General features: G+C 40.8%; 2 protein-coding genes and 1 long non-coding RNA gene across 6 annotated transcripts; 1 reads left to right on the forward strand and 2 right to left on the reverse strand.

The window, feature by feature from the left end:
• Window positions 1-1,826: 1,826 nt before the first annotated feature.
• On the reverse strand, window positions 1,827-13,559 carry rbm14b (RNA binding motif protein 14b). Of its 2 annotated transcripts, XR_001777269.1 has the most exons (5): window positions 13,442-13,559; window positions 10,424-10,776; window positions 8,483-9,524; window positions 3,892-7,738; window positions 1,827-3,473 (listed from the first exon to the last, which is right to left on the reverse strand). XR_001777269.1 is itself a non-coding variant. In XM_008427904.2 (4 exons), exons 2-4 carry the CDS (start codon window positions 10,770-10,772, stop codon window positions 7,438-7,440), a joined length of 1,692 nt encoding a protein of 563 aa, XP_008426126.1. In that variant the 5' UTR covers window positions 10,773-10,776; window positions 13,442-13,559; the 3' UTR covers window positions 1,827-7,437. The 2 variants fall into 2 exon arrangements, 1 of the variants encoding a protein (XP_008426126.1); XM_008427904.2 differs by having other exon boundaries at window positions 1,827-7,738.
• Window positions 13,560-14,611: 1,052 nt separating this feature from the next.
• ccs (copper chaperone for superoxide dismutase) lies at window positions 14,612-23,866 on the reverse strand. Of its 3 annotated transcripts, none has more exons than XM_008427902.2 (8): window positions 23,769-23,866; window positions 21,424-21,496; window positions 20,162-20,299; window positions 18,787-18,961; window positions 18,290-18,350; window positions 17,537-17,614; window positions 17,357-17,460; window positions 14,612-15,480 (listed from the first exon to the last, which is right to left on the reverse strand). In XM_008427902.2, exons 2-8 carry the CDS (start codon window positions 21,476-21,478, stop codon window positions 15,321-15,323), a joined length of 771 nt encoding a protein of 256 aa, XP_008426124.1. In that variant the 5' UTR covers window positions 21,479-21,496; window positions 23,769-23,866; the 3' UTR covers window positions 14,612-15,320. The 3 variants fall into 3 exon arrangements, with proteins under 3 accessions (XP_008426124.1, XP_008426122.1, XP_008426123.1); XM_008427900.2 differs by lacking the exon at window positions 23,769-23,866 and adding an exon at window positions 21,720-21,931; XM_008427901.2 differs by lacking the exons at window positions 14,612-15,480; window positions 23,769-23,866 and adding exons at window positions 16,357-16,488; window positions 21,720-21,945.
• On the forward strand, window positions 18,906-23,348 carry LOC103475921 (uncharacterized). The gene is made up of 3 exons (XR_535375.1): window positions 18,906-18,993; window positions 20,120-20,238; window positions 23,135-23,348. It is a non-coding gene; the product is annotated as an uncharacterized LOC103475921 (long non-coding RNA).
• Window positions 23,867-24,317: the final 451 nt, after the last annotated feature.

Raw genomic sequence — 24,317 nt, forward strand, 5'->3', positions numbered from 1 at the left:
AAACATCCGAGCCCTTCACAGCTGGACTCAAATGTATTCTCAGACTAGATTATAAAACTGAACTTTGTTTAGTAATTAGGTGGATTTGGTTGGACTTTTTTCTTCTTCTTGATAGAAAAAAAGGGTCATTTACACATTTTTCAACCCACTAAGAGTTTCTTCTGTTAAGAACAATGTGAAAATCATTTATTTTCATTCCACTTCACAACTATCTACTACTTTTTTAGTTCATCAGTTACATATTCCTCACAGCAGCTCTAAAATCAAATTCACACACTTTGTTTTTCAGCTACATCCTAATGTTGCGAGTTGGAATAACAGATCTGGACACTGATAAGAGGGGGAAAAAAAGTTTATTCGTAAATTGCATGCAAAAACAAAAAAAAAGACGACATTTTCAGAAATACATTTTAAAAGGCATATATATGAATACACAACCATACAATATAACTTGTATCTATATCAGGATTTGTCATTCACAGTAAACATGTTGATGCAAATTTCTGGTCTAACATTTGGGAATTGAAATCCCCTAACATTCGGTTTTGCGCTAACGCTAATTGCTTTGAAATGAGCATATCCACAATCCTACCCTCTTGAGACAGCAAATTACTAAGTCACCCTTTACGTCTTTGGAATCTAGAGTGATTTAGAAAGTAATTAATCAAACATCTGATGTAACTACAGTAAGCTTGGTCCATTAACCTACTTTAGGAAGCTCAGTGGTTACATTACTGCTCCTCTCGTGTGGCTGGGAACGGTTGAAACGAGTGATCTGACCGATGTAAACATGTTGAGTTTTCATCATAAAATAGCTTGTGTAAAACTTGCTAGACTTTTTAGTTATTTGCTTTTAATTGTTCATTAATCAACATAAAAAAATTTAAATAATACTTGCAGCTATAGTGTTTAAAACTGCACCACTTCCTGTCAAGTTCGCCCTTTCTGAATGAAGGGAAAAAAATGTCTGAGGTTTGTCCTTGCCGTTATGTACATCAGTCCTTTCCCATTCAAATTTGTGCTTAAAAAGTCACATCAATTTTTAAAAAAAAAGTTTTAATAGGAGACTGGGGTCTACGAAGGGACAAAAGTGCCATATTCAAATTAATTAGTTTTAAAAAAGTGTATAATAAAGTATTCGAATTGGAAATACTGGAATTAATACTGAAGTCTGCAGCACAACATGTACGCGGTTCGTCATTGGCCAGAGGGCGGGGCTAACACTTCTCTAGTTAAAGGTGATTGGTCTGAACAAGAGTCTCATTTGCAGATTAACCAATTAGAGTTCATGGTCCTAATAAGTGTATTTTAATGAAGGTTTGGAACTGTGAAAAACTATTAAATCTGTATGATTTTAACATATACCAACTTTAAATAGTAATCACTGAGTTTCACATTTAATATCTAAAAATAAATATTGAATATAAAAAGAGTAGTACAATAGTAAATATTTAAGTCATACATGGAACACATTATTTGCTTATTAAATGTATTTATTTAATAATATAACATTTACTAGATTATGACACTTTTGGCCCTTCATAGGACTGGCTTGAAAGAACAAAAAAAAAAAAAAACTTGTACCAGTTTGCACTTAGCTGAATTTCCCTCATACTATCCCCTGCAGGAAGACAGACATGACCTTCAGGATTCCACTCAAAACAACGAACCGACACGTGCGTAATATGCACATGCACTTTTCTTTAGCTAAAACAACAACAGACAAAGAGGTGGACGGGGGGATCTGGGTGTGGGAGTAGGCTGGCGGGGTCTGCAGTGAGCTTTGGCGGGCGATGCAGTGCAACTGATTTACAAGCAGGGTTTTCTTTTTTCTTTTCTTTTGTAGAGATGCAGAACTGCATTTACCCAAGCATGATTGAAGGCCCAGACTTACAAGCGCCAGAAGAAGCCTTTAGTGGGGAGCTGGGAGAGTGAAGAAGGAGGTATGGAGGCGCTAGCGGGGAGAGAGGAGCTTGGGACGGAGGCCCTACTCTGGTTTAGGTTTATTATAATAAAACTGGCCTGTGTACAAGAGCTGCGTACGAAAATAGATTTTTAACCCTTTTATTGTTCCATACCTTCAAAACTAAACCAAGAACTCACCCCATAAAATTTTCAAATATTTTGTGCTTTCTTGCTTGTTAGGCATAAAGAGAGCATCACTCCCATCCAGAAACTCTTATGGGAAATGCGAGACAAGTTAACTGAAAACCTGGTCCAGAGATTGAACTCCCTAAAAGTAAGTAAGTACACATACAAGCTACTAAGATGACGTGTGACAGAAAAGTCCTATAGGAACCCTGAGATTGAGGAGAATCTACAGGTCAGTCTGGCCTGTTGGCCTTTCCTATAGGATCTTTCTGATTGACAACTGTCAATCTTCTGTTTCAAGTTGCTTTACATTACACGTTGCCTTCACATCCCCTGCCAGAGCCATGTTATGGACAACCAACATTCAACAGTTGCAGCAAAGCAATTCCTTGAGCTCTCAAGTCTCTCTGTGTCACAGGACAAAGTCCAAAGGAGGGCCGCCACAAATACATAGTCCTTTTCGGCACGCCAGGGCGTCTATGGTAACAAAGGTGGATGGTGGGGAGGGAGGTGTTTTGGGTCAGGTGGGTGGTTCTGGGAAGTTGAGTCCAAGCCAGAGCGATGGAACCCAGATCCAAGGTGGCGGCGGTGCCGGCGGGTAAAAAAACAAAAAGCGCTGTGTGCGTGGACGGCGGAGAGGTGAGGAGATGCGCAAAGAGGGAGAGCAGGGCGGGGGTGAAGGAGGGAGAGGGGGAGGAGGAGGAGGAAGGAAGGAAGAGTGAGGAGGGTTGAGGGCGGCGAATACGGCGGTGGACAGGAGTTGATTAGCTGGCAAGGGGAAGGGTTTGGGGTGTGTCCACTTACGCCAAGCCTCATTGACCAATGAAATGGCGCCCAAAAAGTATCCCGTTTTTTTGTGTGTTTTTTTTTAGCACCCACACTCACACTCAAACGCACCCTGACACATCGCACGTATTGTTCACCAGCTCACACAACAACTGAACAAAGGGCACCTCAATATGCTGATGCAGGACAGGATCAGTCCTAAGAAGGGGTCTTAACCCTGCCCCACCCCAGCCGGCCCATCACTCCCAGTGAGAAGACCCAGGCTACAGGTACAAACACTGCCGATGCAGTAGAAGAGAGATTACGGACTCAGGGAGGGGGGAGGAGAGAAAGGAGGTGGTAATGGCGGAGGGAAGGAAGAGGGGTAGGAGTGTTGTATCAAGCCAAAGTCAAAGGAAAGTGAGGAAGGGGATGGGGCAATTAGGGAGAAGAGATGTCAGTGCTGTCATGATTTCTTTCTTTTGCATTTAGTCGATTTACCTTGGTGGTGAAGAGAAAGAGAGACAACAAGTTTCCACTGCGGTGGCGTCGCGCTAAAAGTCGTCCCCACGGCTCACGCGAGGCAGCACACAGGGTGTTCCAGGTAGCATGGTGACCTAATTCAGTTGAGATAGTTAGTTCAGAGCTGGACTGTCGAGGTGGGCTGTTTTTTTGTTTGCTTTTTTTTTATCTCTTGCGGCACAGTTACAGATTATCACACATGCAGGTCTGAGAGCATAGTGAACACAGAGACACACGGAAAAGGGAGAATTTGGTGCAGCAAGGAGAGAGACCAGACTTGGACCAGACCAGACGCACACCCATCAAACCCCAAGAAAGGGACTGCTCCACAGATCAAAATGCACCCAGGCCATTCTATCTGTGAGCCTCTCCCCAGCCCTCGCAGCAGCTTCACTGTGTACAATGCAATCTTACACATGGAAATCAATTTTAGGCACCGCTCTTAGCACTCTAAATTTGGGATATTCTCGTTTGAGAGGCTGGAGAGAGGAAGGAGCTCCTACCCGGACTTACCCTGACCAAAGTGAGCAAAGCTGGGCCAGCATCTACACCTGCCTCCCCCTGGATCCCCAGTCAAATGGGTCTGGTGGTCATTTTTACACAAGAGAGACAGATAACGGAGAGGAACATAAACAGGAAGAAGGCGAAATGTCCAAACCCTTTGCTTTCTCTCACCACAGTAGTCAGCCAAACATTCTTTATTATCAGTATAAGGTTTAAAGTATACATTTTCTCAATAAAAGGCATGCTGATTTTTTTTCACTGTTCTATATGAAAAAAAGGCTAAATTAAAAATACTTTTCTAAAAAATACATGGCAAACAAAACATTTTGAAAACCACATAATTCTACAAAGGATGCAACCGGTATGTGTTTTTATATACGACACGGAAAGATTACACTCTGAGATGCAAAAGTCACTTATAACCACTAAAAACCACAGAAGGAGTGGGGAAGCGGGAAACAATGAGGCAGTCAGGTGATTTCAGAAGGTCTTTTCTGTTTGTGCATTGGTCTGCTGTCAAATACTAGCTGCAACACAAATGACTGATTGTAAATGGATGGAAGTCGCCACTCTGGACTTTGGCATCATTGTGAAACGCATCAAGAAATCCAATTCCAGATTTAGAAAAAAAATAAAAATAAAAAAAAATAAAAAAATCAATATCCAAAAAATTCATAAACCCTCTCTACAGTGCCTTGCAAACATACTGCATACCACTAAACGTTTTCACATTTTGTCACTTTCAACCACTAACTTCAGTATAATTTATTGGGGTTTTCTGTGATAGATCAGCGCAACGTAGAACATAATTTGTGAAGTGGAAGGGTAGGATTTGTGTAAAAATAAAAATGTGAACATTTATAATCAACTAAAGGTGTCCCGCTAAAGATTTATTTATTTTTTTTGCTTCCAACACGATACCAATATTGCAGCTTTGAGTATTGGCTGATAAGCATACTGGCACGATATGATATCAGCACGAATCAAACATACGTTAGTGTGGAATGTTAGAAAAGGTTTGATCGAGTGATATTACTCAGAGAACAATAGTCAGTAACAAATGGTATGAGAACAACTGACCTATTTATTATCAACCAAAGGGGTTTGGGTGAAGGATTTTGGAAGACCAATATCAATATGGGATCAGGACACCCCTATATTCAACCACATTCACTTTCATAACTCTTCATAAAATCCAGCGCAGAAGTCTGGTAATGAGTAAACTGTTTGATTTAATCCCAGCGTAGATACAGCTTCTCTGAATATAACACGACTGCAAAACCTGCCTACCCAAACTGCCAGACAAGGAGAGCACCGATCAGCAAGCAGCCAAGAGGCTCATTGGTTATCGCAGAGGAGCTGCAGAGAGCCACAGTTCAGGTGGGAAAAATCTGTCGATAAAACAACTATTAGACAAGTCTGTTCTTTAGGGAAGAAGGTCAAAAAGAAATCCATAATGTGTCCAGTTTGCAGTTTGTAAGAAGCCATGCAAGGAACACAGCAAACACGAGGAGGAAGGTGCTCTGTTCATACCAGACCAAAATGTCCGATTTTGGCCTTCATACAAAATGCTGCACATGGGGAAAAATACTAAATGAAGGTACATCACCCTGCACACACCATTCTTACAGTGTAACATGGTGGTGTCAGCATCATGCTGTGGCCATGCTTTTCTCCAGTCAAGACAGGGAAGCTGATTAGAGTTGACAGAAGGATGAATGGAGCTAAATACAGGGCAATCCTAGAATACTAGATCAAAGCATATTAATGTCTTACACTGACCCGACCAACATTTAACTGAGCATCTGTGGCTAAAAATTTGAAAGCAATGAAGTCTCTTCATTCTACTTCACAATTATGTGCTGAAATGCATCAGCTCATTTTCAGTTAATACATCAACACTCATGGTTGTAAAGTGACAACATTTCAGGAGGTAGAAATGCTTCTTTTTGCAAGGAACTGCAGATGACTTGACAAGTAAAAACATACTCAAATATGCTTTTTGGAATCAGAATCTAAAGCAGATCTGGCGTTTGATGGAGAAATGGCGGATATTTTGGGGCTACTGGAAGACACTGCCCCATCTCTCACTTCGTTGGTGCTATCACTGCTGTTTCTGCTTAAAACCAAAGGCTTATATAATGAACCTCTGAGGCTCACTTTGTTTTAAAAAAAAATGTTTGCAATAAACAGACCCATTAGGAGGTGTGGAAGCTTTACCACTTGTAGCCCTCTGGATTCTGAGCTTTGAGGCTCATGTTGCTTCAGTTGAAATGATTTTGGAAAAAAAGCACTTAAAATTGGAGATCTCTCCACTTAATGCACTTCACTAAAGGTTTTGAGGCACATGACTGACCTTGTCACATATAATGGTTTCTAAAAGGATGCAATCCAAATATCTTCTGTAAACTTGTTCAGTAGTTACGCATTGTTTTTCCCGTTGAAAACTCATCACATCCCATAGGTTGACTTATGTCACATGTAAACTATAATGTTGGAAATAAACTATTTACACTTTTTTCTGTGTTTTAAAAGGCCTCTGAACATAAAAGAGGACCAAATACAATACATAAAAAAAGAAAAGAAAACAAAAAAAACGAAATCCAGCTACCCAGACTTTGAACTGCTGCAGCTTTACATGGAGCTGCAATAGCTGATGGGGTGAAATGTGTGGAGACGTACAGAACAAAATACAATCTACAATGAAATTTACAATAAGAGGTAGGCAGCTGTAGTTAGGAAGAGGAAAAGGTGAAGCAGTGTCTTTCAGTGTCGTAGTTTAAAGGTGAGGATGAGATTCAGAGGAGGGGGCGAGGATAGATACGAATAAACATTACAGTACGTCTATGTGTGCTTTACGTTTATTGTTTGTTTTTTTTTCTCTGCAAAGCGCAGTCTTAGCTGCTGCTGCGTTTGTGCGCTGCAAAAATCAAGAGCCCGCACGTCTCACGCAACCACACGTACAACATCCACATCGCATCCAGGACAAACAATCTCCCCAAAATACTTTAACCTTGGTTCTGTTGGACACAGTACAATGCAGCTGGTACACGAGTGTGCATTTCATCTAAGAACATTACAAATTGATACTCATCAACATAAGGCAAAAAAGGTTTCAAATTAGCTGCCCTACCTGATCATCTAGGCCTAAGTAGAATGGCTGATGTAAATTACTGGAGATTTGGCCCTAGAAAATCATAACTGGGTTGCAGAAATAAAGGCAAAAGAAACGACTGACTCAGTCAGTCTAATACTGGCACAAGTGTGAGACTGGCACGATAAGTTAAAACAGAAAAGCACACAGAATGCCCATAAAAATAGATGAAGGCCTGTCTTCAAAGCTGCACTGTGGTCATGCAAACTGGACCAAGGTTAGCCGGTCAGCCCCGTCGTAAAGCAAGTTATTAAGCCCAACAGCCCTCAGTTTTAAATCCCCCAGCCACACACACACTCGCATACATACAGAGGTGGTCAAGTTTTGAGTGGAAAAAGTATGTAGGGGTGAGGGATCAGGGCAGAGAGGGAGAGGGGGCGGGGGCAGACAGTTGAGTGCAACTATCGGAAGGGGGGCTCAGGCGTGTGAAGGGAGAGTTCGGGGCGGTGGAGGATGGCCTCCTTGCGCGTAGGCGGCGGCAACGGCGGCTCATACACCCTGGGCGCAGCCATGGCAGCTGCCACTGCGGCAGCAGCGGGGACCACTGGCCTGAGGGCTTCCAGCGTAGCGACTGGCTGAGCAGACATCGCGGGGACTCCCGTGACTCCTGGCATGCCAGCAATGGCTGCCACTGTGTTCGATGGGTAGGCATACTGGAACTGAGGGTACTGCTGCAACTGCTGGTAGTACTCGGCGTAGTACCTAGCCCAAAAAAAGGGTGAAAATCAAGAGGCATAGGTTGCATTAAGGAGAAGAGGACACAGGTAGCAGAGCAGACACAGACGGCTGAGGTCAAAGGCCCTGACATACTTCATCCGAAGTGCCGAAATCGGCTGTCATTAACGTCGACGCGCGACACAAATCGCGTCGTTTGTTCGCAAAGACACATTCGCCTGCCGAACCCGACAACAGGCCTGGGTCGAACTATTTTGACAGAGCTCTGTGCAAAGTGTTGTAAGGTAAGGTAAGGTAAGATAATTTTATTTACATAGCACATTTTCAGCAACAAGGCAATTCATAGTGCTTTACATGAGTTAGAGGAAATACAAACAAAATAACAAAAGAAAAGCAAGAGAATAAAAGTATAAAAAGTTTACAAAAAAAGACTTGTGTGATTGGCCAGAAGTTTGTTGCCATGTTTTATGCGGAAATTCGCTCAGACATTGGTACGATTCTTCACTAAGTAACTACTAAACTGGAAAACGGTTAATAACTCCTATGAGGAAATTATACTGTAGTTGTTCAAGGAGGAGGCTGTCTGGAGAAAAGTGTGGCACTAGCTCCGTAGGAGTGAGACACTGAAGCGTGCGGGGTCTGCCCCCAGGTGGTCGGTGCCGTTGTCTGAAAGGTGTGTGCGAATACGAAGGCGCTGCAACCACGTGACTGTCGACTGTTCGGCTTCGGATGAAGTATGCAGTCCTTTAATCATCAACAGTCATGTCCCACCTGGCCATCGACTCTTCCGGTGCCTCTACCGCCTCTTCTGCTGCACGACCAGCTGGCGTCGGTAGCAAGGGTCTGCGTGGCTTGGCCCGCTGGTATATGAATGGCTTCATCACCGGGTCTGGCAGAAGCGGTGCCGACCTGCGTAAAGGACTTCGGTCTCTCTCTCCTGACTTGGCCACAGCGGCTGCCACAGCAGCTGTCTGGTGATCAGCCACAACCTGCTGGCCTTGGGCAAAGTAGTGAGCCTGCCTGGCAGCCTCAAACAGGGCTGAGGCTGGATCTGCTGCTCCCATGGCGCTGATGTGAGCGTAGGCTGGGGTGGCAGCACCATAAATCGCAGGAGCTACAGAATAAGCAGGGTTCACTGTAGCTGCTGCTGCTGGCATCTCTATTCCAGGAGCAGCTGCCAGGTACACAGGGTGGTTGGCTACAGTCGGGGTGTAAACTGGAGTTGTGTAAGCGGCAGCTGCCGCTGCGGCGGCAGCAGCAGCAGCTGGAGATGCAGCCACCTGGCCATAGATATTGGGCGTCACTGAGCTGTACACCTGTGTGGTGCCTGATGTAAGAGTTGCCTGGCTCGCCACGGTCCCATAGAGCTGGTTGGCCACATTAGCACCATACACCTGGCTGGCAAGGGCGCCGTAGACAGCCGGATTCACCGGGTTTCCATCAGTACGTGTACCAGTGGTGATTCCCGTGAGAGCTGCATACGTGGGGTCAAAGGTGGATGTGTTGTAGACTGAATTGTGCACGCTCTGTTGAACTTGCAGAGGCAGGCCGGCGGCTGCGGCGGCAGCAGCGGCCAGGACTGCAGCCTGGCTCTGGTACTGCTCTAAAGACGGTTTGCCCACCGGACATTCTCCAGCATAATGGCCCTGCTTCCCGCAGTTAACACATGGGATTTTCCCCGTGGGTGTCTGCTTGCTGGGTTGGACCTTGGATAGCTCTACAGACAGCGGCCGGCCCTTAAACGAAGTACCGTGCAATGCCTCGATGGCCTGAAGAGCGTCTTCCTTGTTTTCCATGTGAACGAAGGCATAGCCTGCGAAAAACAATCATCGTTAGGCACAGCAAAGGTGTTTGGGTTTATACTGCAATGGAAAAGGAATATAGATATTGTTTAAAAGATTAATACAAGAGCTGAGAATACATAAGCTTAAAAATCCAATAAGTCAACATCTACAAAAACATTAGAGTACTAAAATGCCTAATTAGTAATTTAACTTCAATAAAGAAACAAAGACTTGTTCTCTTCTCCTAAATACTTTTATCTCTTGTCACATCTAAAAGGCCAAGTTCATTCTGACTGGTCAAATAATATAATACCAAGTCCAATTATATGTTAATGCTAAACTACCAAGGCTTTAAAGAAAGTACTGCCTTGGGGATTTGAAGATTGAACAAATACGGTATCCTACCATAAAACGGTACAGACAGACTTCTCTAGTCACCAAGATAAAGTTTATCTTCTTATTACATCAAACGACCATATACTGAGAATCAACTAGAGCATTCCCTTCCAAGGCCGTCAAGGTGTTTTAATGCTATATTTGCTTTAAAATGACATGTTAGAAGCTCCAGGTTGCGGCACTATGACAATAACCTCAACAAACTCTCTACAGCATGGTGGCCATCTCCAGTCTTCAAGAGACGGCCCTGCTCTAGACTCTAGTTCTACAGAAACGAGAGATGTACCGCTTACAGAAATCATAGGCAACCTGCAACTTATTACTTCCTATACCATGAAATGGACATTAACTCTTTGGAAGGGAGACCCAAACTTTCAAATTTATAAAATAATGTTCTGACACATGAGGGGAAAAGAAGAAATAAACTTCCAAAGGAGTCTTTTTAAACAAACCAAAATATTATTAACCAAACATGGTACATCTACAAATTGATGGAAGAAAAATCACAACATCTACAGGGTATTTTGCTCACCTTTGACTTTGTCACACTCAAGGACTTTCCCGAATGTCTGGAACAGCTGCTTAAGGTCTTCAGTGGTACACATCCCACTCAGATTACCCACAAACACCTTTGTGGAGTGCAACGGCCTCCCCCTTGACTCCTCCACCACCAGATTTCGTCCTCGAAACTCTCTCCCATTGAGCTCCCGAATGGCTCGATCGGCCGCCCCCTCGCCCTGCAGGTGTACAAAGGCGAACTGTCGCAGCACGCTGCAGCTGACGACCTGGCCGTACGGTTCAAATATGGCTGACAGCTCTTCCTGGGTGGTGTCCAGAGCCAGGTTTCCCACGAAAAGCTTCACTGTGTGGCTCTTGTCCATAGCGCTGGAGAGAAATGGAGGGATGACGTTACTGATGTTAGAAATAAAACGACTAGAATAAATTGCACAGTAACAGCTATGTCCTACAGATGCAAGTCCTACATTTTCTGCTGCTTTAGCACTTCTACACATGCACTGTGATTTTTAGGAAAGCGTTTCAAAGTTAAGTTTCATAAAATCTCAGTTTTGGGTGTATTCAAGTGGACTAACAGTCTGGACATTAGAAAACAATGTTGAAGAGTCTCATTTCCCACGCGGACACTATTGTTTTTAATGTGGGTGTTGGTCTGTTTGCTTCGTCAACATTTTGTACGTTGGTTTTGGTACACATATTGTACAAATGGTGTGTGATTTTCTACAGTCTGCTATATGAAAATGAGACAGGTGTCTCCAATAATAATACTGTTTTTATCAGAGTTTATATTTTGTTGTTATTCAGACTGTTCCAAAAGGGGATCAAAGCCATGATCAACTGAAGTCTGTGTAATATAAAATATATTTTAAAAATCTACAACAAAAAAGAAATTATATAAGTTTTGAGCAGTTTATCATATTTTCCTCAATTATTCTGAATAAAAGACCTGAACAGGTAAATAAACTGATCACATGGTTTAAGTAAAAGGGAATGAACTGGTTAGCTAACAAGGTACAAAATGACAGGAGTTGACGACCAAAACATGGTTTCCCCGTTTCCCTTTGCTTCTACTCCTTTTCCATTAAACCAAAAATTTAAAAAGTAAAGAAATTGATAACAAATTTAAGGATATACGACATCATAGAAAACATTTTTGGGATCACCAGATATTTAGTCTGCTGGTAAACGCACTTCAATGAGTGTCCTCACCACAAATGATAGCGTCCAAGATACTAAAGGTCACAGATTGTTGGAAGAAACACTATCCTAATCCAATGTCCTAATATTGCACAGCTCTATTCTTAGTAGTTATTTTCTAAAGTAAAAGGTAAAGCTGCTCTGTTTGTGAATAACAGCTGAGCTTAACATACACAGCAGTACAAGAACATGACTAATTGTTTTGTTCGATTGCAATTCAATTCAGAAGAGATTGTAGATCTGGCCCAAAAGTGGCCCAGGTCTACAAGCTAAAATCTCAGCCAATTATGTCACATTTAGATCATTTTAAAACGTATTTTAATATTATTTAGTTCAGCCATCAACAATCAGACGAAGCCATGTTGCCGTTTGGGAAAATTATTACCCACTCCAGATATCAACGTCTTTTTTTTTACCTCTTTTTTTTTTTTCCAAATACACGTAAAAATATTCAAAGTGGAGTACCTGCACCCCAAGTCTCACTAGGAGTGCTGCACTGTATTAAACTAAACTGAAAGACTGACTAACACTCTTAAATGAACATCTTTGATGATTCAATCAGATTAACTTAAATGTTTAGTATAAATCTGAAAAATTAACATATGGTGTCTCCCTTTTAGCAACGAATGATAAAACCAAATGGACGCAAGATTAATATTCAAATTTACAAAATAAAAATAGAACCACATAGACCATACCTTTGAAAGTCCCACAGATACGGAGTCAAATTAGATACAACAAAGCTGGGGAGATTTTCTTTTTGTTTTAAAAAGAGATCTGATTTGAAAGATTTAATATAAGCTGGTCTCTTTATTTAAAAGCAGACTGATCACCCCCACAGCTATGAGTCACACTCATCCACTGAAGACAGACAGGCAAACAGAGCGGCTGGAGTTCAGGAAGGCCAGTGTTTATCAAGTCTGCCTGGATTCACAGTAATAACCACTTTTATGCCACCAAATTGTGATTATGCTTCAAGTGTCGTCTTTAATGTACAAAACCCCAATTTATACCAAAACAGATGGCTAAACAGGCCCATTTTCTTCTCCCCTTTTTTTGTCTTCACTCCAAACAACCTTTTATGGTTGGCTGTAAATCAAAGGGCAAAGCAGAACATGAAACCAGAGGGGGACATTTCTATGTTCTGGTTTCGCCTTTAGTAAGTTACTACTTGACGAAGAAATACACGTCTTCCTCCAAACGAAAGCGCATTTTCCCTCCGTGTGCGGACTGCATGAGTCAGGCAGAATGGCTGCTGCATTAACACTGGCTTCATTGTGGAATAACTGAGCGAACCTGGTTCCTGATGACGCAGCACGACGCTGAGTAAACATATTTTCACTGCTGCCGTCATTATTCGGCGCAACAACAACAAAAAAAGGACTTGAAAAAGACGCATGTTGAGTTTGTTAGCTGGCTCAAACGCCTCGTTGTCGAGGTTTCCTTGTGAATGGAGAGCAGCAGGGATGCTGGTGGGTTTGTCTAAAGCTAAACAGGCGTTAAAAAGGTCAACGCAAACAACGCGTTCCCGTACATTTAGCCCACTTCACATAACAACGAAAGCTGAATAAACGCCTAATATTTGCTAGGGCCTTTCTAAAATATGTCAACGTAGTCTAGAACAATCGCATTTTTCCGCACAGGAGCGCGTGCATTGCAGCACGAGAGAGCTTCCTGAGCGACAACACGGCCAGTAAAAGTCTGTTCCCAAACCGGCATTTCCGATTAAAACACGAATTCTTTGACACTATTTGGACTTGATTACCGCCCGTGGGGGTTTGTGTGGGGATAATACAACAGAAAAATGCTATTAAAACTGAAGGAACTACCATCTTACCTTAGCGGTGCTGTGTTTCAAAATGGTAGCGTCTGCTTCCGTTTGAACGTCGGGCATACTGCTGGAGAAGCTGCAGAGGGGGGAGGGCTGCTGCACCCGGAGGATGCTGAATCCTCATGAAATAACCCAAGAACACACACACAGAGCTCCTGGAAGCATGCTTAGTTAATTACTGCTACCGCAGTGGAAAAGGATGGCTCACACCCACCGTGCTGGGCTCAAAGGAGAGCAACAAGTGCGAGAAGACTGATGGAAATGAGCAAAAAATTGACTTTTGATCATGTGTAAAAGGGTCTTCTTTTTTCACAATGTAGTTCATAAAAAGTTTACAAATTAAATCAAACTTTGTCATTAAAAAGACACTTCGTTTTTTAAGGAAGTAAAATTATACAGTAGCCAGTGATATACCAACACAAAGTAATGCAATGTGAAGTTGTTTGAAGCAGCATTCAGCTTCTATGCACCACAAATCTGGAACTTCCAGAAAACTGCAAAACAGCTGAAACACTGAGCTCCTTTAAATCTATCTAGAGTCAAACACTGCCTATTTAGTTGCTTTTGAACCATAATAAATGACTTTCATGATGGCATTTGTCAAACTGTAACCTTTGTTAATGCTTTCTCAACTGTTGACTGTTTTATTACGTTATTTTTCTTATGATATAAAAGCATTTTCAACTGTCTTGTTGCTGAAATGTGCTATACAAATGAACTTTACTGATTTGTATTTCATTTTCTGATATATTCAGTGGAACCAATAGGATCCACAAGTCGCCTAATGAGTAGCGATTCACTGACATGAAAATTTTGGGGCGATTTTAATATCAGATACTGCTGTTATTTACCAAAAAGTAAATAAAGTGTTTTGTATTAAAATATACTTCACAAGTTAATTTTTTTTAATTTGTACAATGTCTTGAAAACGTATTATTTTCCTTCCAATCCACAAAAGTAGTTTGTAAACATGGAAAAAGGATATGAATACTTTTTGGCTGGCACTGTAGCTCAGAAACAAATGCAGGGGAAAGAAAGAAAAGAGAGCAATTTAACATTTTGGAGGGCATTCAATAAGCCTATTCAGGCATCAGCAGAACAAGACAAATACTCAATTTGTAAAAAAAAAAAAAAATCAATGTCAAATTTGCTACACGCACACACACAGCCAACACATCACACACCATCATGGATTTTTTAATCAAATAGAAATATATACTGACAGTAAGCAGGTTGTAGTTTGGTTATCATAATACATTCATTTGTCAAAGAAAATGTCACAAGACAAGAGAAATGGGAATGTCACTTGAGTTTTATGATCCTAACGTTGGCGGCGGCAGCAGCAGCAGTAAAGAAACTCCGTACTGAATGCTGGAAGAAAAGAAAAAAAAAAACTGCTGAGAGCGCAGTCCCTAAAGGCCTTCCTCTCTCAATTAGCCCCTTTTGCCCTTTCAATCTGGAGTCTTCCTCCTGCTGCTCCTTTAATCTCCGACTCCAGCCACTCGCATCGCCCTTGCGGATTTAAACTGAACCGATTAAGACGCAAAATGGGTTCGCTCCAAATGCAGTTGGTGTTCCAGATTCGAATCTCTTCAGCAAAACTCTCAAACAAAGCTTCACAAATGAACATGCTATGAGGACAGGTATTTATCTAATGCTGGAGCTGAAGGAAGGTCTGCAGTAAAGTGTTTTTTTTTTCTATGCTTTAGAAGGTTTTCCTAATACACCTTTTACAAAGCAATATAATGTTTGCCACACCTGCTTTTGTGCGTTAGAAGTAATCATAGGACGGCATGGTTATTGCAATTTCAAGACTTTTCTAAGTGCTCAGTCTTCTTTCAGGGCTCTGAACTGCTGTCATCAAAATGTCCGTTTTTGTGAAGAGTCAGAGGTGTGCCGGCGGCGTCTCTGGGTTTATCTTGCTCCGACCTTTCCCGGCAACCGGCCGGTCTCTCTCCTCCCACAGCGTGACCCCGTCGCACGCGCAAATCTTTTTGGGATTCTGGAAAAGGCCCGCCGATCTGGCGATGATCCCACAGGCCAGCCTGCGAACGTCACAGAAACGACAGAGAAAATTTCAGGAATGAAAGATAAGAGATCCGATTAATGTGCGACAAACTGTCAAGCGTAAATAATTACAAATCCACGTTGCTCCGTTTGTTGAACAATGCTACAATCTTCTAAAGCAGAGTTGGTTTTTGGCACTAGAAACGCTTCCAGTAACAGCCCAAACTCATCCATGTCACCACTGTTTTTAGGCTTTTTTTTTTGATACATAAACAGCATTGAGTTTATTCTGCTGTTCCAACTTTTTATCTGTCATGAACTGAAAGCTCCAAATATTGTAAAATAATAGAATGGGAGCACAGGCGAGAAAGAGGAAAGAAAAAGATCTTTATTTGCAGTATGGATTCTTTTTCAACAATCAAAACTGTGGGCGCTTATGTACTTAATGACAAAATAAAAAAATAAAGTCAGTCCGTCAACCAAAGTAAAACGCCATAACTTTCATCTAGATAATGAAAATAGATGATGGCATCTCACCCTCTTTTAGTGAAAACCTAGAATTTTTAACAGATGATGCGTTACAAAAATAACCTAAAAAATATACTTAAATTTCTCCTGACAGGTTTGGCAAAAGTAGTTTTATCCACAGTGAGCCTTTCAAGTTTGTGATCAAAGATCACTTGAGGACAAGAACAAAATGATCAGGTTAGTGATCATCATCAGGTTAGTGAGTGTTCAGAAAATTCACTCTGGATAAACTTTGTTTATGTGCTTGAAGGGAAATCAAGATTTTCTCAAATTGTTTTCAGATGTTGAAAAGCCGAGATTTGGACCACAATCCTTGGATTTTAAGAGGATCGTGCCCCAATCCAATCCCACACACCTCATCTGTACCTGGCACTTTTTTATTTTTATTTTAGTGGCTCCTGCTTCCTGACTTCCTCTCCCATCTCCCTCTCCTGTCCCTCCGCATCCATCTCCTCCTTCTCCAGCTGCCATTCCTGCCCCTCATTTACAACTTCCTCAGCTGACACTGTCCTAATCTGCTACATAACAGAAACAATGGCAAACTTCAAAATTCAACGCAAGAAAAGCGCTAAACACACAGGAAGTAATTTACTGACTATCTAACCACATTCTAACCTCCGGCCAGTCCGACCACAAACAGACCGGTCCATCAGGAAACCTCCAGATGCTCCCCATGGGTAAGTCAGCCGTGTTCATGTCCACAACTCATAAATTTCAGCCACCAAAATGGGGACATGACATTGATGGAAAAAAAATAGTTTTGAGGCCAATGTGGGTTCATCATAACTTATATTGTCATTGCAATAGCAATAGTTTTCCTAATATCCTGCAGCGTTAATCCTATTAGAGACTTCACTATAGCAATATCCTTCAGACATAACTGTGATTTTACTTTACTGTAATTTTGGCATCAAGTTTAACTCTAAAATGGCCAGTAATAACTGAACTTGCCTATTCTACGCTGTCGAATCCTCTTTAGCTTTTTAACTGTAAACTTGTATGACATCTTTTCAGAAAAAAAATCTGTCCTTTTGTTAGCTTTCTGTCAACAAAGTACAAATTAATTTAACCTTTTTCTAGATGGGTTGAACTTCAAACACCTGCTCCCGTAGCACAGATAACGTTACCTCCACATTTCCTGTTTTATTTAGTCCTTCTGATTACTGCCAACACATGGTTAGCATTAAATCGCAGATGCTAACGGCTTTCAGAAAAAAAATATTCCAGTTACACCGAAAACAAAGTTTAATAAAGCACCTTTAAGCATAGCAGGTCAGTGGTGTTCCTTGTTTGGTTGATGAATTAGCAACAAATTTAAATATTTCTGCTACACCGTCCACCCCTTCAAACATTTTGCACATCCGTCTGATCTTCAAAAGTACGAACCCGTCACCAGAGTTTCCAGTCAGCTTGGAGAGAGAGTGACCGCCTCGACCCAGGTCGTCTTCCCCGGAGTCCACGACCAGAGATCGACCAATCACGTCCCAGACCTGCAGGAAAAATGCCGGAGCTGGTTAGCTCCGTGTGGTGCCACGGTCAAATACGTCATGTTTGCTCAGGTGGTACCTTCAGCTGTCTGTCCTCTAATCTGAATGAAGCTCGGCCATCTGGTCCAGCCACTATGTTCCCCAAATCACCTACATGCTGCAAAAACACGCAGTGTAAGAAGATTTAAACAGATGACGCAGTTGAAATCATCTGTAGAAATATAACACAGTGCTGCGAGAAAGAAAAGACATATAAAAAGCTGTGGGTCTGGTAGAAAATAGGCCAGGGTGTGGTTTGTGAAAAAGAATTAATTTTTTTTATAAAATTAGTAGGGCCAGGTTGTTTTAGATTAGCTTCACTTCTTAATAAATGAAACCCTCATTTGAAAACGTGACGCGTTTACTCAGGCTATCATTGTCTGATATATTAAAGTTTGTTAGCTACAAGCATTTATTTGTGACAAAAATCCACAAACAAACCTTTTTTCCACAGCTTTATGCATACTAGAGACAAAGTGCTAAAGCAAAATGAAGCCAGACTCCTCCTCACTTTGCTGAATTCACGATCTGCAACAGAACAGCAGTTTGAGGGAAAACTGCGCCGCATCTGCTGTATTCCAGGAAGGATCCAATCAATACCTGGGAACTTTTTCCTATTATTGTTTCAAAACTTCATTTCAACCCGCTCTGCCCCAGGCGGACATGAAGCACGTCATCGAATCCACTTATAAAACAGAAGGATTACACAGCGAGTCCGTTTAGGAAGCTTGGGAGGAAAAATAAATTAATAAAACAGAAAAAAAAAAAAAAAGTTGACAAATTGATTGTGTACCCGTTCAGAGTCACCCGGACCTCCATGCTGTTTCCCAAATGGGTTGTAGTGCTCTCCGCAGCTGCAGAGGAAGGACAAACTCACTTTAATCGGATGACGAGAATAAAATGGCTTATATGCCTTTTAAACCCCTCGTGGAGGCTTTTGCTATTTTGTTTTGAGGAAGGAAAAAAATTAATAACACTGGATATGTCACCAATCTTTTTATTCATTTCCACAGCTTTTTTTTTTTTGTAAACAAACAACCTGGGACAAACTCAGAGGAACAAGAGATTACCTCTGCATAAGACGTCACTGCATTGATCTGACGTATAAGGTAATGGAGATGCAACAAACCGCAGAATAACTTCAGGAGACGCCTCAAAGTTTTGTTTGCAACTCAAATCTCAACTTGGCGCGGAGCTGTGAAACTTCGCCTGGAGGCTCGGTTTTTAATTTTCTTGATCAAATTTAATTTGCTTTCGCCTGACAGGTCGTCAGTGAGCCGGCGCTCCCACCTGAGGCAGTCCTGTGTGAGGTCGCCCAGCGTGTGGACGTGCAGGCCGTGGGGCCCGGGCTCCAGGCCGTCGATGGTCCCGTCGATCAGGCAGTCTTCTTCGGACACCTGCAAGAAACGCACCACGCCCTGAATCGATCCGGCTCCAGACAGCATGGCCACGGCTGCACCCAGATCTGTTAAACACACACACGCACACACACACATCGTAAGAGTTGTCATAGCTGATTTATTTAGATTTTTTTCCTCTTTTAAACGGAGCCACTTGAGTTTAAATATTTCACATTTCTATATTAGCTCAGACTTGCAGTAGAAAACTTGTTTTTCCAAATGTTTTGCTGTTATCTGTGACTTATCATTAGTCAGTTGTCTATAAACTTTTTTAGCCGTCCAGTCAAAGACGACGAAAAGTCAGATCCAGGTCTATTTTCATCTCAAGCACACCCTTACTGGAAGCCAAAGCTACTAAAATAATCTGCTAATCTACGTTTAAAATAAATTGTAACAATAATTCATTTTTAAGAGATTTGTCACAAATTACAGCACACATGTCTGCACTGTTAACCACCTACATATATATCGTGACATTAATGAGCATTTCTGTCTTTTAACCAATTCACTTAAACAGTCAAGTAATTACAAAAGGGTGGATCTTTGCAAACATCCTTCTTGCCAAACGAGGAGAATGCAATTAGCCCTCGCCTCACTAGTATTTGACCTATTTTTATCATTATTACCGTTACAAAAACACTGTGGAAATTAACTTGATTCAAATAGAGGCTACATTCGGTTTTTAAGCAAGACCTGTCTTGGAAATGCCACTGAGACTGTAGACGTAATGTTACAAAGCAGCCAGAATTTTTCTTTGCAGCTCATAGAGAAAAGCAAATTCAATTCCAATGCACCCAGGAGAGGAGGGTATTAATACTTCCTATTGGATCTAGAGTAAAATTAAAGGAACTGATAAGATGTGGGTACAATAAAACACCAACAATGAAAGAGTTGTAGTGAGATCAAAGTCCAGACCTTATCGCTGCTGCAAGTCTTTACATTTTTCTGCTGTCGGGCTTTTGAAGCTACGTAATCCTGACTGAACTGCTGCTGCTGCTTCGCCGACACCGATGTTATTGCATGTTTATCGTGCATCACTAGTTTGGACGATAGAATTATTTTGTTTTACATATTCTCTCATCATGGATGCTCGCAGGATGAGAGAATACACAGCTGACAATAACTTGGGTGGATATTGACATACTGGCACTTCAGTTAAATTATTTAGCTAGAGAAACTCTCTGGACATTTGTGGCAGTTTTTCTTTTTTTTTTTTCCCCCAGAAGCATCAGATTTTTTTTTTTTCCCTCCTCTGTGGTTCTCACCTTGCTTTGATCCACCGATCCCCTTCAGCACGGCCCGGCGCCCCGTCCTCTCAATGAGAGACTGAACCTCTGTGCTGGTGAGCGCAGCCTCAACCAGGACCTCCTCTTTACTGAGATCGATGCTGACTGACTGTACTCCTGCAAAGCACACAACACTCCATCAAAAACTTAGAACAACCGCTGTATATTTGCAATGTGTTTAATCATTTTAAATTGAATAATTGTTGTCACTTAATATCGTTTATACACACTGGACAGTAGGTCTTACAGCTAAAACCTGTCAAGGAATGCAGTAACAATTTTAGCTGCAATTTGCGTTCCAGCTGCTTAAATGGTGTTTGTGCTAATGGTTAGTTAGCTCGTTTTTTTTTTATGCCTTTTAGTTGCTGTTGAGGGCTGTAGTTTTAAGAATTTTCAATGATAACATCAAAATATTCAAATTATTTATAACTTTCTGCTCCATTCCAGTTAACGACATGGTGATACTTAGAGGCAAAGATTTGGTCTCACAAAATCTTGTTTAACTTGCTAAAACATTTGTGGAATTTATTAATTTGTGTTAATTGTCTGTAAGTTAATGTTTTCTATAAATAAATGAAGCATGCCTGATTAGCTCATGCAATGTTAAATTTTAATGAAACATTTGAAATAATATACGTCTTTAACAATAAGTCAATTAGAAAATAAAGGCTCAATGTTGTTTTTGCTTTCAGGAAGAATATTATCTGTCACTGATTATAACAGTGAATATGTGTTACACATAAACAAAAATGAGCTTTTGGCTCAGTACATCGATTGTTAAATGCCGATTAGCTGACATTTATTTTAACCCCCACAGAATAAAAACATAAAAATCAATCAAATATATTAGAAAGGTTGATTTTTTTTTTCTTCTGGTAATTTGGGGTCACGAATTTTCACCTTCAATGTAAATTCAAGAACAGAAGTTATCCCAGAATTGTTTGCTTGCTTCTTGTCTTATATGTTTTTTAGTCAGCATGCAAAAATATTTATAGCACTTGGAATTTATTTTATTATTTTGGTTTGGAAATGCAAAAAAAAAAAAAAAAATGCTTTGTAAAAAACGACTCGCATCAAAAACAACTATGAAACCAGTCCGGCAGTTCTTTGAGCAAAGTTTCTTTGGTAGGCACAAAAAGCCAACAGTCACAAACACTGGAGGTGTTGAAATAACAGAATTGCACAAACAGGATTTAAAAAATAAAAATCAGCAGTAAGTTTCACAGTTTGAGCTTCCTCACCTGGTTTACCCTCCAGAGCGGCTCTAACTTTCTCCGCACAACTTTCACATGTCATCTGAACTGCAAACTCCAGCTGTGGAGGAGAAACGTCACAACAGACATCATTATCTGTATCCGCGGCTGTGTGAGCATGACGGTTATATTGCAGCTGCGCAACACAACGGCACCTAAATGGAGAAGTTTAATCTCGACTGCGAATTATATACAAAGGCACGTTTTATGTTTCAAGTAGTAAATGTTACGAAACAACAGAAGACGAAACAACAGAAGAGTGAAGAAGAGCATCGCTGTCGAACCTTGGCTGGTCTTTCCGTGTCCATGTTGCGGACCACTGTCCCCGCCTGAGCGATAAACACTGAATTAATCAGAAAACGGCCGAGTTTTCTGGAAACGGAAATGACCCTACCGGCCAAGCTAAAGGGCGCCGCCATGTTTGTGACGTCAGAGAGACGTCCGCGCTCATTGCTTCCACCAGGCGTCGATTCGGTGTTACTGCAAAGAACAGATGTTTACGGACACTGCACAAAAACATTCCTCCTTCCTGTCTGACATTAAGTCGGACTAAACCCGTCTTGTGTCCGTTAGTGTTATAAATTTCCCTAATAATAAAAGAGAGATTTTTTTTTTTTTAACTAGTTCCTTAAGAACCAAAATGATAACACTTAAACAAGTTGGGAAAACCCAGACGGTGCTGTCATGAGTTTTCAATAGAGCAAAACCTCTATAAAGTTTTGCTCACCCTGGGGAGCTGTTTTCAGATGCCTGACTTGCAGTGGAAAACTTGTTTTTCCAAACGTTTTGCTGTTATCTGTGAATTATCATTAGTCATTTGTCTATAAACTTCTTTAGCCGTCCAGTCAAAGACGACGAAAAGTCAGATCCAGGTCTATTTTCACCTCAAGCACACCCTTACTGGAAGCCAAAGCTACTAAAATAATCAGCTAATCTGCGTTTAAAATAAGTTGTAACAATAATTCATTTTTCTGATGCTCACCTTTTCAAGGAAGAGAACAGGTTTTGTGTCAGAAATTGATACATAAGCAAAAAGAAAACGTAACATTTTTCATAAACATACAAGAACATCTTCTGATAGGTCATGACTTTTTAGCCTTAGAGTTAGCTTGTACTAATACTTACCTTAAATTCTTCAGAATAGACAAGAGTGCAAAAAACAAAGACATTTTTTCAAAGCCCTTGCAAAACTCCAGACAACCTATTTCTTCGTCTAAAAAAAAAAAAAAAGAAGAGGCTAATATGTGGTAACAGTTTCTTCTTTGAGGTCATTAGTAGTGGCTTTCTTACATAGCGTTTTGTTAAAACGCACGTATGCTCCAGACCAGCCAAATGCTCAAAAAAGACCAAAAAGAAAAGAGAAACCCCAAAACAAACAATGTCTTTATAATAACAGTAATTTTTTTCTGAGATCATGGTTGAAAAAAACAGTTTAAAAAATCTGAGCAGATTAGCTGATGATCAGTTAAAATTGTATTTAACAGCATCCAGCTGACACTTCTAGTTTGAATTCACTTGAAAATAAGGTGTTTTTTAAACACACTGGATATGTGTTTAACACGGGTTTTATTAAAGAATTCATAATCATAAGCAATATAGCGATATTTATAATCACAAGGATAAGTTGAAAGATTTTAAATTTGCTCTTGTGTTGTCTTTTAAGAAATCCGTCACTGATTTTTGTTTTCTACTTCTTCAGATCTTCTGGGGCCTGGCTTGCCTTCTTGATTTCATCGATGGAATAATATATGTTCTACTGAAAGGAGAATAGATAAACTTCATGATTCTATTCAAAGAGAATGTTTTATGTAAAAAGGGAAGAAAGACATCACTGGTGGAAGAATGAAGAAAATGTCATCAGATATGTCTCCAGGGATACACAAATAAAGATACAGATCAATCTAATCCTCTAATCCTCTCGTCTTGCACCATTAATAAAAGCAGGAAGTGAATATTTTGCAGCGGGTCACAATATAAACAAAACCCATTCATTGCTGCATCCTCCGAGTTTCTGTCAGCTTAAAAGCGTAACTAGTTTGCATGCCTTTCATCAAACGGCTGGAAATATCAAAGACGCCTTTGGATCCGTGCAGAACTGCTTTTTAATCTTCAAAAGGAATGCCTCCGATACCTTCATTCACTTAATTAAAGGAATTCACAGTGAAACGGAGCCGCATCTTAAAATCTCTACTGACTTAATAGATATTCTGCCATCACACTCAACGTTACCGTACAGAGCTCTGCAGGTGGAGGCTTCTCTCTTAGTCTGTTTCTTTAGATAAGCCTATGCTTGGGTTGCTTCACATATAGACACAGAGAAACAGTAAACGTACCTCACATCTCCCCTGGATTCAAGTAGTCCAAGGTTGGAGAAAACAGTCCAAAAACTGGACTAAGTGGACAGGAAACTGCTAATAAGTTAAATAGAATTTATGAAAAGTAAACAAAAACACTTCAGGGGCAGGAAGTTCAACGGAAAGTCACTTAAAACCCAGGAGAGGAAGGAAGCAATATAACATATTGACTGGAACCTCAAATTAAGCCCAAAAGACCCAACACAACCAGAAGATACAAGGAGAACTTTACATTAATACTAAAAAGTCAAACAACTTTCAAACAGTGTTATAGAGAGTTTATCCATTCTTAACATTTTAAATTAGCTGGTGGAAATTGCATTGTATATATTGTAACATTGCGTATAACGGAAGAGGATTAGGGCCACTGGAAAAAAAAAAAAAAGTCAGGTTTTTTTTTTTTTTTCAGTAGCTCAGATTTTTTTTTCTCCGAATTCAGAGGGGAAAAAGTAAAAAAAAAAAAAAAAAAAAAAAATGAGTGGCCCAATTTTTTTTTTTTAGAATACAAAGGAAAAAAAAAAAAAAAAA

This window comes from Poecilia reticulata, linkage group LG14, assembly GCF_000633615.1.
Source record: "Poecilia reticulata strain Guanapo linkage group LG14, Guppy_female_1.0+MT, whole genome shotgun sequence".
Lineage (NCBI taxonomy): Eukaryota > Metazoa > Chordata > Actinopteri > Cyprinodontiformes > Poeciliidae > Poecilia > Poecilia reticulata.

Bases quoted from the DNA above. Each gene is read 5' to 3' on its own strand.
- rbm14b (XM_008427904.2), bottom strand. From the start codon at position 10,772: ATGGACAAGAGCCACACAGTGAAGCTTTTCGTGGGAAACCTGGCTCTG. The intron at 9,525-10,423 runs GTGAGCAAAATA...TGTTTTTCGCAG, and splicing joins TGAGTGTGACAAAGTCAAAG to GCTATGCCTTCGTTCACATG. The intron at 7,739-8,482 runs GTGGGACATGAC...TTTTTGGGCTAG, and splicing joins CCGGAAGAGTCGATGGCCAG to GTACTACGCCGAGTACTACC.
- ccs (XM_008427900.2), bottom strand. From the start codon at position 21,854: ATGGCGGCGCCCTTTAGCTTGGCCGGTAGGGTCATTTCCGTTTCCAGA. The intron at 20,300-21,423 runs GTGAGGAAGCTC...TGTGCTTTGCAG, and splicing joins CGCTCTGGAGGGTAAACCAG to GAGTACAGTCAGTCAGCATC. The intron at 17,461-17,536 runs GTACCACCTGAG...TTTTTCCTGCAG, and splicing joins TAGAGGACAGACAGCTGAAG to GTCTGGGACGTGATTGGTCG.